The 12,882-nt window shown below is 26.4% G+C and overlaps 1 protein-coding gene across 4 annotated transcripts in view; it reads left to right on the top strand.

Annotated features, from left to right (window-relative positions):
- The window catches only part of LOC136980460 (uro-adherence factor A), a 102,471-nt gene that overhangs the window by 72,658 nt on the left and 16,931 nt on the right, over window positions 1-12,882 (top strand). For 3 of the 4 annotated variants that reach the window (XM_067276569.1, XM_067276567.1, XM_067276565.1), the window contains 7 exons: window positions 550-853; window positions 2,188-2,279; window positions 7,368-7,472; window positions 8,386-8,465; window positions 8,541-8,592; window positions 8,671-8,854; window positions 10,281-10,446. In XM_067276569.1, the coding sequence (XP_067132670.1) occupies window positions 550-853; window positions 2,188-2,279; window positions 7,368-7,472; window positions 8,386-8,465; window positions 8,541-8,592; window positions 8,671-8,854; window positions 10,281-10,446 (983 nt within the window). The remainder of the gene's footprint in view (window positions 1-549; window positions 854-2,187; window positions 2,280-7,367; window positions 7,473-8,385; window positions 8,466-8,540; window positions 8,593-8,670; window positions 8,855-10,280; window positions 10,447-12,882) is intronic. The other variant, XM_067276566.1, reaches the window with a different exon arrangement.

The raw sequence follows: 12,882 nt of genomic DNA, 5'->3' as shown, positions 1-12,882 counted from the left end.
TATTGAAATATTCAAATAAGAAAATATAAAGTTATAATAACTACATGTAATTTTATTATATTTAAGATTATATATTAACATTTATGTATTGCTGTTTTTATCCTCAGTAGTAAAGGCATAATTTAACTTCTTATGTTATTCTTTTTACATATTTATTTAACATCTTTAATCTTTTTGTATTTTTTAATTATTTTATATATATGGTTAAGGTAAATTATTATTATTATTTTAATTTTTCATAAATACTATCAAGATAATGAAGGTGAAACCACATAACACATTCATTATCTTGATAGGTAACATATCTGTCATAAAACTGATGATAAACTGGTGATAAGACCAAGATAGATACTTTCTTAAATTATGGAAATTGTTATCAGTTTTTGCCTGAATCTTATGGATTCTTATTTGCCAAAAGTTTAATAAATGATTTCTCTGATTTTTTTTTTCATTATATTACCACTGAATTTTTCAAAGTATTTTAAATATAAATAAGATATTTTTTACATTATAAAATAAATTAATTTGAATTGTCTTTTGAAATAACAGCTTGATGATGATGATGACGACGATGACGATGATGACGACACGGCTTCTCAAGATTATGAAAGGGAGAAGAAGAAGAAGAAAAAGAAGCACCGTGGGAAAAAGAAATCTAGTCATAATCCTTGGGATGTATCTGAAGAATCAACATCTAGTAGTGAAGAAGAAATTATTGAGGAAGAAGAAGAAGAAGAGGAAGAAGATGATGAAATTTTGAAATTTGATGAAAATGAAGATGAGTTTGCTTGTGAAGAAATTGATGAAGATGCAGAACCTGTAATTGTACGAAGAGCGCGTACTGTTAAAAAAGGTAAACGTGTAGTGTATTCATGATTGATAATGAATGATCTGCACTTTAGTATCTTTTAGAAAACTTAATTATAATATTGAGCTTCCAAATTATTGATGTTATCTGAATTTATCTTTCTGTTTCCATTTGTCTTTTCTATTGATATGAAATGTATTTTAGAAGAACTCAAAAACAATAAATCAAGCAATTATTACTGCATTGTTTCTCAGTGTGTGAGCAAACAAATCAAGAGTATTTCATTGCATCATCTTCCAAATAAAATCTGATTTTGTGTAAACAATGGTTATGCGTTTCATAGTTTGGAAAACATCCAAAAACACTTTTGTTTGCTCAGCATTATAAAACTGATTACCTATTGCCAGATATAAAGCAATTATCTTGAAATGATTCATTTTAAAAAGTATAGTTGTACTTCTTAAATTTCTCACCTTGATAAATGTAGGACTTATCATACAGAATATGTGTTTAATTCTTTAAAAACAAAATTAGCCAAAATTGGCCTTATTCATTAGAAATGAAACCAGCCAATGGAAAAGTTGTTTGACTGGTAAGTTGTTTTGCTATGCAAATTCTTTTCGTAGCGTGAAGAAGTGAAAAGAATTTAGTCTCTTGGTACATAGATAGAAATAATTTTTCAAAGATTTAACTCAGGATGGGGTAAGGATTAAGAAATGAAATTTGGCATGGTATCTTTTATAAGTGGCATTAATGCTATTAAATTTTGGAGTACAGAACTTGAGAGTAGGGAGATCAGACTTAATGAAAATTTTACTTGTCATTGTCATTTACAGTATTTTTAATAAACACAATGATATATTACTTTTCCTATGATAGTGAGAAGATTGAATTTCCCCTTTAGTGCATTTTAATTGGAAATACATGTATTTCTTTTCTTGTGATGGTATATTTGAAGCCTAAAAACAAAAATTCTTTGCATATTTTCTTGAAGTATATAAAAATTCTTATTTTATGCAAAGCTGTAGGCATTTTTGTAATGATATTTTTCCAAATAAGAAAAACAGAAATAGGTTTATTGGCTTGCATTTGAAAGTTATATTTTAAAATGTCATGTATTTTTTGTTATCTATTTTTTTAAAACTGAACTGAAGAAAAATTGATCAATCACTATGAATTTGATAAGTTAAGTGCAAAGTTCTATAAAATGAAAGTCATACAATAAAATAGACTGATGAGATGATACTTAACACATTAGAGTCTGACTTTCACTGTCAGGATTTTCTTCGTATATATAATTTTCAAAATAGATTTACATATATATTTTTTCTTAAAATTTATTATTATTAATGTAAATTTTGTTATTTGTATTTTGTTAGCCCGGACTCAAAGTGAGAGTGAAAGTTCTTCAGACGAAGGATCAGATGATAAACCATGTGGAAGATGTGGACAATATGACCATCCTGAATGGGTATATTTTATGTTTATTTTTTAAAATTTAATTTTGGGGCAAAACATTTATTTAATAATAATGTAATAATAAATAGTTAAACTTACTTTTTGTGAAACTTGTTTTTCAATGAAATTTAATTTATCTTTGTTTTATAATAATAATTTTAAATATTTTGAAGTTATAAAGTGTTAGATAAATATTGTATTTATAAATTTTATAGTCTTTGTAATTATTTAATCAAGATAAGAATCATTATAAAAATAATAATAATAGAACATGACAGAAATATATTTTACTAAGAATATTGAAAATTCTGTTCTTTGCAGCTTTTTAGAATTTTAAAAAATTTATTTGATTAATTTTTCAGTTATTTGATTTGTTTATTTGGCAACTGTATAATTACAGTAGAGCGTCGATAAGTGGAACCAATTGGGGACTGGGGTCCTTCCAGTTAATGATTTGTTCCAGTTTCCGACTTTGTACGAAAAAATACATTAACCTGTCCGATGTTCAAATTTTTCTCCGTTGCGTATCGCTTCCTGTTGAATTTTTCTCCGTTGCGTGTCGCTTCGTGTTGAATTTTCGTCAATTTTAAGCCTAACGAAAATTTTTATAATAATCATCGAGGCTATCGTATCGTTAAAAATTATTTCTGCATTTTGTACAAACAAAATAAATATATTAAAGAATATAAAAAACATGAAAATTATACTTTAGAAGTAAATTTAGTATCAAAAACATTCGATTCAGCACGACACAGTTTGACTGAAAATCGTTCCACTTTCCGGCCATTCCACTTATCGACGTTCCACTTATCGACGCTCTACTGTAATACTAGAAATTTTATATATTATTATTAGTGTGATCTCTTGATTTGAATCTGATATAATACTCGATATGACTCCATGTTAAATAGACTAAACCTGAAAACAAATGCTTGAAATGTTTTTGTCACCTATGGATAGTGAAAAAACAAGGGTATTATCTTAACCGCATGTGAGTAATATAGTGAGGCAGCTCACTCTTACTTGCAAAGCAGACTCTAGTTGAAGCTGAAGCAAAAGTCTCAATCATTTTATCCATAGATAAATTTGACTTATGACTTTTCTGGATTCTTGTTTTTAGGTTTAGAGTATTTAAGTAAAAAGTTAGCTAGGATTAGAGTTACTTTTTAGAAAATAGTTACCTATTTTTATACATTTGGTTATTACAGTTAGTTTTTTGTTAAATTTCTTAAACATTTAGAAACTAAAATAAAATTAAAACTATATACTACATTTTATATAATAAACCAACCTTGAATTATTACTAATGAAATAATCAAGCCAGATTTATTATCAGGTTACTACATTTTATTTAATTAAATACACAAATGCTATGTGATTTGGCCTATAGGTAGGTGGTTAAGTTGGCATCTTGTATTTAATTTAATGATTAGAATTAGATTAATTAATTTAGAATATTCTTTGAGAAAAGGGTCATGTTAGATGTAAAAAGTGTCACTTTTCCAACAGCAATGGTGGACTCAAAATTCATTCTTGGGCTCTATTCCTGTGAGAAAATGAAATAATTGTTACCTGAGTGACCTGAAATTATTTAGGTGATTGGATAAACATGGACTGACAGTCTTAGTGATTAGATGGCCCACAGTCAAAATTAGTATTTGTGTGTGTGGGGAGCAGTTTGAGGACTTGCAAGTGGTAGAATAAGAGAAGCCAGGAGATTTTTAATGGTATGCAATGGATAGTTCAGTGATTTCTATGGGTACACTGAGAACAGTATGGTTTTTTCTGGTGTGAGAAGAACAGTATGTGAATTATTTAATAGTGTGAATGGAGAAGAAGAAAGAAGAGGCATATGTTAGAAAAACAATGGAACAAATTGATCAATGGCTATCTATCTGTCTATCTTCCATTAATAAGAAGAAACTCTAATGATGCACATTCTCTCTCTCTCTGAGAAGATGCAGTAATGTATATGAAAATTGTTTTTTTCATGACAACTTTAGCAAGATAAACACTGTTATTGAATCTATTGAGTGGTGTCCCTTCCATCTGGATCAATGCATCAGTATGCTACTTTTCAAAAAAAGGCACATTGAGAAAATTAACATAAGGTTCATTGCTCTGGTCAGCTGTTTTGGTCCAGGACGTTAAAATGACAGATGTCCTTCATATGGTATATATGTTTCCAGACCAATTAATTTAGAAGATATAAATGTACTGGTTATTCGCTATTAAAATGTAGCTTAATAATAAATCAAACTTGATTATTTGGTTAGTAATACTATGTTTTGATTAGCTATTTAGCTGATAACATGTGATCTGATTAATTCTTAACAATTACTTGATGCAATAAAAAATAGAATGAGCCATCAAATGAACAAAAAACCAAAACATTTTGAAACCTCAATAAAACTTTAAAACTTTTTGTGAAATTTATGAAATAACTAAGTAGTCACGTAATTTGCATTACTTGACTACTTAGTTATGATAATTAAAGTACTGTCAAATTTTGCATCTGTAGGCAAGCTTTAATTAGAAATATGCCTCAAGAAAGCCTTGATCTAAATCAATATTATGACTAGATTACAAACTAATAAAAAATGACTTTTTACTTTAAACTCTTCTATGACTGCGTTATTTAAAACACAAACTCTTAGACACCATTTTACTCACAGCTGTTTTTTGATATAATTCAAACATTTTTGGTTATTTTTAATAACCTTTTTAGAAGCATTTTAAAAAAGTTCCATTACGATTGGTGACGTTTGTTCTAATTAAGACCGCATTCGACTGTAACGGTTCTTGAAAAAGGTTATTAAAAATAACCGAAACGTTTGAATTATATCAAAAAACGGCTGCGAGTAAAAAGGTGTCTAAGAGTTTGTGTTGTAAATTACTTTTCTTGATTATATATATTCACTGATTATGATACAAGGTTATCATAATTAACATTTTTATTTATGACTTTTGAGAGTTCTGCTATTTGACAGAACTCCTGAAAGCTTTAACTGGAATTTCAACAAATATGATCAGTAATATATGAAAAGTGTGTGTATATATTATTCAAAACATGATGAAAAGGATTCTGTAGAAAAAAAAATTTAGTTTTAAAATTGTTAATAATGAGAAATATTGCCCTGTACAAGGTTAAAAACATCACAAGGTTTAGGAAAATGAATACTAAAGATAAATCTGAAAATAAAGATTTAATTTTTCTGTTGCACCTTCAACAATGTCACATAAATTGAAATATCATATTAGTTATAATGTGTAAGAAGAAATTGTTTTCCTAATTTAAAAAACTATTGAGTTTACATGTGATAGTACAAGTTAGTAGTGTTCATTGTGACTACCATTTTTGTAAACCTTAAATTACACGTGGTACACAGTGTACTTGACAATAACAAAATAACATCAATATCAAACCATATAAGTAAATCACAATAAAATGCTCAAAATAATATGCTCAATTGTCATGTCATTGCTGTAAGTGCAACATACAAAAATTAATCTGTATTTTCAGATTTGTCTTTGTTATTCATTTGTGTCCTATAATCTATTTCTGTTACATATTACTACATTTCCCTGTTGAAGGATTTTGGAATTAAAATTTTTTTATGAAATCATTTTCCTCACATCTTAATTAATATAGTATATTTGTCAAATTTAGTGGCATACCAATTGTTTAATAGAGCTTAAAAAACATCAAATAGGAATGCATTTAATTATACAGAGTGATTACAAACTTTTAGGGGCTACAGAGAACATAAAAACAAACCATATTTACATAGGAATGTATGATTGGAAAAGCCATCCTAACATTGGAGGATGTTGTTTGCCAGCAAATGCAGTTGGAGAGTTTAGTCTTTCTCATTTTACATACCGATTTCATACATAAAACATGCATAAAACATTTTACAAATGTTGAAATGGTAGATTTGCACTCTATGTATGGTGTAGCTGATTAAAATTGACAATACTATGTACAAAGTGTATCATATTATAAATGGTACCCTAACAATAGTTTACAGCATTATAAAATTTTTACATTACATTTAATAAAGATTTTTTTTCACTATTTATTGTTTTGTCATTACTGCATCTTAGTGTATCCTCTAGCACACGAGTCACCAAACTTTTTTTTCACAGCAGACTAGATAACAGAGAATATCAGCATGGGCCGCATAACCATTTTGTCCAATATAATACCCTGAATACAAAAATATAAAAGCAACAAACATATTTATTTACCAAAAAGTTATCAAAGAAGGTGACATTAGCAATCAGATAGTTTTAAACCCATAAAAGTTTGTTCCCTGAGTTTTGAATTACCCTGTATATCATATCATATATCAAATGATTCAATATGATGTTATTTATTAGTATTTTTATTATGCTGTTATGAAATAATTTTTGATTTGATTTGATATTTAATTAATAATATAATAAATTATATAATAAACTTTTTTAACAATTCATAAACAATTGGTTTTCAACAAATTGTTTAAAAAAGTTTATTATTTATAATTTCCTCATATAACTTTCAGCATTAGTTATGATGATAAAAATAATTTTTGGCTACATAGCATTTATTATCAACTCTTCCTACATTAAATAATGAATAAGACTAGAACGTCTAGGTGCTAAAAATCATGTAACTAGTTATAAAAATTTCATAAGTTATCATTAGTTATAATCAAAAAATTATCAGTTGCACTTGAAATTCATATAACCAAGGCTTCTCTTTATTATTATTATTATTATTTAAATTTTTTGTTAACACTGCATATCCAAGTTTAAAGCTCCTGAATCAAGGTGCGAAAATCTAAACTTATTTGAACCCAAGTTAGTTCATTTAGACATTACACGAGACTATTGTACAGTAGGAATAAATTTATATTTAAAAAAATATTTGATTTTTCTAGAAAATTCCTCACTTATCAAAATTATTAGAAATTTTTAAAATACTTTCAGATAACTTTATTAGACTTATTGAAAGAAATTTTATTAAATTACATTATATATCTTGTTTATATGTAATTATTTCCAGTAAATAAATTTTATTTTATATGAGCCATAATTGCAAATTTTTGTATTACAGATATTATTGTGTGATAAATGTGATTCTGGTTTCCATACTGCTTGCCTAAATCCTCCTTTAATGATTATTCCTGATGGTGATTGGTATTGTCCTCCATGTGAACATGTAGGTTTCATTCATTACTGTATTTATTTATTTATTTTACACAAATATTTTTTGTGATTTAAAAGAAATTTTTATAATTCATTGAAATATTGTTTTAATATGACTTTAGAAAATTTACTATATCAAATACAGTACTTGCTATATTTTTATCCTAAACATATATTAGATATCATCAGTTATTTTTTTTCATTCTTGTTAATGATGATCTAAATTTACTTAAATTTTTTTAGAATTGAAAGATGCTGTTTAACTCAATTTAGAAAATTTGATTTTATTGAGTTTCAGAAAACTACTTCAAGAAATTTTAAAATTACTATTTAGAAACAGACATATTGAACCAGTTTATTAAAGTTATTTATTCATATAAACATTAAGTTTATTTATCCTTTTCATAATATTTACGTATAAATATTAGATACTTTGAATTTCAATACATAAATATTTTTATAAGATTCAGATTCAAAGGATTTAGAATTAATATTGTGGATACAGCAGAATGCAAAATGAAGAAAAGAATTAGACAAAACTAAAGTATAAATGTTTTTAAAAGTAGTTTGTGGATGTCTATGAGAATTTCTAAGAATTTTAATGTTTTATTATGTTTTTATTACAAAATTGTCATTAAAATCTCAAATTATTTTAATTGAAATGTTGTTAGAACTTACTAAACTTCTTAAGTTTTCTGTATTAAGCTTGATTTTTGAATAAATCTTAAGAAATTCAAGAATATATAATAGAAATAATTTCCTTCCTATCAAATGTTCTTCAAATATAAATTATAAATAGATATAACTTAACAATTTCATTTGGAAACTATTATCATATAATACATATATTTAAATACTTAAAGTAAAAGTTTGTAATGAAAGTAAATTTATTTTATTGTTTTATTTTCTATAAAAATAACTTGTAGAAAATATTGTGTGAAAAATTAAGTGCAGAGCTAAAAACTTATGATCAACTTGCAAAACAAAAAGAAAGAGAAGAACTAAGGTATAGTTTTTATAGTACTTATAACATTAATGAATAATATTTTAAAATACTATTTGAATTTTATTTTCTTTTTAGAAAGCAGCGGTTAGCTTATGTTGGTATCAGTCTTGATAATGTACTTAAACCTGTAAGTTTAACAATTATAAAATTTTTATATTATATTTATGTATATATATTTTATACTGTCTGAAATAATATATATTAGGAAAAGAAAGAGAAATATCTTGATGAAGAAGATGAACTTTTGGAAGATTTTTCTGAAGAGGATGAAAAATTATATTCTAAAAGATCATCTCGCAGTAGAAAATGTGTGAATTATCAATTTAAAGAATTTGATGAATTAATTGCTTCTGCAATTCAAGATGAAGTTGTTTCAGAAAGAGGTGCTGGTGAGTTTTGTCATAAACTGTGCAATACAAATCAGTTTTTCCATTTGATTAATAAATCTGATAACATTTCTTATCTTTTCATTTTAATTTTTAATTAAAATCAATTAATTAAAAACTTGGCATTAATGCTTTTTTACTGCTTGATTACCATACTATCATAATACCATAGTATATATCAGGTGTATGTGCTAACATGTTCCAGGAATTCATTTGAAGCTTTGATTACAGGAGAAACTTAACATTGCACATAACAAAAGAAAATGAATAATGAAAAAATTAAAGTTAATTTATATCTTATTACAGGATCTGAGATAATCTAGTGTAAAAAATATCTCATAGTAAATATTAATTAGGCAGTACGGTAAACTCAAGTACATATATATAATCAAACCTTTAAAAGTAGTAGCTTAACTTTGTGGCAAATCTTCATTGTGTGGGTTTTTTCACATTGAATTATTTCAGTTTTTTTAATAGATCATTCTTTTTTCTTTCACCAATTATTTTCTTTTGTATAACAAGTCTACTATCGACACTTATGTTATGTTGAGACTTTTACATTGGAACTTTTGTCTATAAATATCAATTAAATCTTATTTTTACATTGGAAATATGAAAATTCATTTCAGTTTTATAAAAAAACTTTAAAACTTTTACAAATTTCTTCTGTGACTATCTTGAGAAAATTCATAGGACATGTTAGCATGAATATCTACTATATTTAATTATAGAATAGATAAGCCATATATAATTTAAAATTAATTGAAAGTTATATAGCAATAAAACTACAGAACAATTAAATATATGTTTCTATAGATAGAAATTTTTCTGTTGTTGAATTAATTATTAAACTTTCCTCTTTATAAACATACAATTAAATGTTGTTATTAGTAAGAAAAATTTTATAAAATTTTTAAATCAGAAATATTCATTTTCTTTATTGATTATAATGCAAGTTTCTGACAAAATTAATCATTTAGGCTATATTCTTAAAAGCATGTTATAACAGATGTCTTTACATAAAAGTAGTATAAACTTGAAATATAAACAGGCATTTTGTTATAATATGTTTTTTAATAATGAGAAATAACTAGAACTAGAGGAGAACTACTAGAATTCTGACAACTATTCTAAAATTACAACAATAGATTGTTTGATATAAAATTATAATTGTTTGATACATCTTCCAATGGTTATTTTTAAATTTTTTAATCATTTATAATTCGGATTTAAATACCACATTGATGATCAATACATTTTATAATTTTTATTATTACTGAAGTATTCTAAATTTCGCTAATTACATTATGTTTATGTAATATAAGAAACAATAATTTTTAAAGTTGAGTTAACTAAAATTTGAATTTGATTTAAATTACGTAAATGCAATATTTTATAAATTCTGATACTAAAACTAAAATATTGAAAGGTGCTGGAAAGGGCAAAGATATGTCTAACATCACTCAAGCAGAAGAAGAAGAAGATGATATTCCAGTAGTTAGAAAAAAGAGAAAAAAACATCATCGACGATTAAATGATCTAAATACAACAACAGAAGAAGAAGATGATACAGATGATGATTATAAAGGTAGCAGGTATGTCTGCTAATTTCTTTTAATTATTGGTGAACAAAATATTTATTATACTTGAAACATAAAAGAGATATCATTTTATTTCTTTAAACCAATTATATTGATTATTTATGTTGTACTTTGCACAACAATGTGGCTCGAAATAAATCTAAACAAAGACTTCAGAAAAGTGGCTATGTATTTGTCACATTTTTATTACATGTTTAACACAGTATACAATTATCTTATATACCAGGGGTGGCCAACTTTTGTGTACATAAGATCTACTTTTTATCGTAAAAATGTGTCGCGATCGACTTGTTGTCGTAGGCATAGTCTAAGTGGCGAAGGGGGTGTGAAATACATACTATGTTTATACACTGTGCTTCAGTACGAGGTGCACTCCCGCGAGCTATGGGTAAATAAGGAAAATATATGTTCAAAACTATTTTTTATTTTTTAAATCACTTATTAAGTTTTCAAGATATAGGCTCATAAAGAAAATAAATTTCCAGACCCAACTTTTGATATTTGCAGTTATGAGTTCATTCCGTACAGGCGGCACCTAAAAAAATCGATTTTTTGACACTTTCAAGATAGATTTTTATTTACTTAAAATATAATTTAATTTTTTTTTATCAATTACAATGTATAAATTGTGGTACTATTTGTTCGTAAACTTGAAAAAGTTGTTATAAAACTGCACAGTACGGCTGATAATTTGATTATAAGATTTTACTTTCGCGGTTTTTTTTTGGGGCGAGGAAAATTTATCATGGAAGAATGATATAAGACTTTTAGACTTATTTTTTGCTAATCTATCAATAGCTCGGGGGCGTGCTCTTTGTACTGAAACACCCTGTATATTTACCTACGTAAAAAACAACTTAATTATTTAACGGGCCAAAATACTCAGGTCCGGGGGAATTAAAACAACATGAGTAATTATTAACAATATTTATTAATTCAAATTAGCTACTGATAAAGACAGATTTAGAATTTATTTTATTACGTTACATTAATGGGAGGACTGAGTTTGCATGTCTCTTACCAAGGAAACATAATTAGGTGTATATCCTGACAAAGATAATAATAATGATTCTTCAGTATGGGAATCAGTCCGGACAGAATGTTTAATCTTCGTTAACTTTAAGTATGAAAATGCCAATTCACACAGGTACGTAGTTCCGAAACAGGAATAAATGACATATATTTGCTACATTTGGTGATACTGGGATATTTTTCTCAATTGACGTATTTCCAAAAATTCAAAAATATAGAGGTCTGTTGCCGAAAATGCTCACTTATCAAGTAAATAGATAGGTAAGAAAAGCCATAATTTAATTTAAAACATAAAGAACAGGTACTTACATTTTAAACAAATGAAAAATTGAAACTCAACGTTGTCACCGTGGATAAACAATATTGATTAATAATAATAATATTGTTAATACTAAAGAAAAGAAGCTACCGCATGACAGTATCAAATATTCAAGCTAAATGGCTGTGTTTTCTACGAGTCCAGTGATAACTGCATGCATATTGTTGCTTTTGCACGTTACGTTCACGCGTTGCGTTCAGTTACAAATGTAAAACATTAAGTCAAGACATCGCAAGCGATCGACCAAAATTGGCATCGCGATCGACTTGTTGGCCACCCCTGTTATATACTGATTGATCACTTACTGACATCAAATGTTTGAGTAGAAATAGACTTACTCAAAAAATAAAATAGCTCAGTGAAGAAAACCTCAGTATTTTTTGTACATAACTCAGGAATTAAAGTTTAAATTCAATAATGAATTACAAAGGTTATACAAACAAAAGTTCGAGTCCTTTTTTCTTTATTTTCTCCCTTTATTCCGGTCAGGAATAAAGGGAGAAAATGAAGAAAAAAGGACTCAAACTTTTGTTTGTATAATCTTTGTAATTCATTATTGAATTAAAACCTCAGTATATTTTTAGAAATATTCAAAATGTCAAAAAAGTTGAATATTTTATATTAAAGTTTAATACCCGATTTCTATAAAATAACTGCATATAAACAGTCTATTTTTAACCATAATTTGCTCAATTTAATATGCTCTTCTTGTAGTTCTTCAGAATTAATATACTTGGCCATAAGAATGACTTGTACAATGTCATTATCATTATATGAATTGTTATGAGAAATTGAGAATTCTAATAACTGACTGAATATTCTTAATTTGCTTAGAAATGATATTAACAGCTGTTTTTATCATTGTGTCCCTGATTGTTTTTACTGACAAGAACATAACCTTAAGTTTCTTAAGGTATTTTTGTTTTGGTTTTTAAATCATAATACAGTTAGCTCATTTGATATATTAATAATGCATTTTTGATATATTTACTGGCTATAAATGGTTTTACTTTGTTTTACTATCTCGTGCATTGCTGAACTTGTAGCAGTAATAGTACTATCAGGTTATTTCTCCATTT

This window comes from Centruroides vittatus, unplaced genomic scaffold (genome assembly GCF_030686945.1).
Source record: "Centruroides vittatus isolate TY-2023 unplaced genomic scaffold, ASM3068694v2 contig_7, whole genome shotgun sequence".
Taxonomy (NCBI): domain Eukaryota; kingdom Metazoa; phylum Arthropoda; class Arachnida; order Scorpiones; family Buthidae; genus Centruroides; species Centruroides vittatus.
The sequence above is the reverse complement of the archived record's forward strand: the minus strand, read 5'-3'. Positions and strand labels throughout refer to the sequence as shown.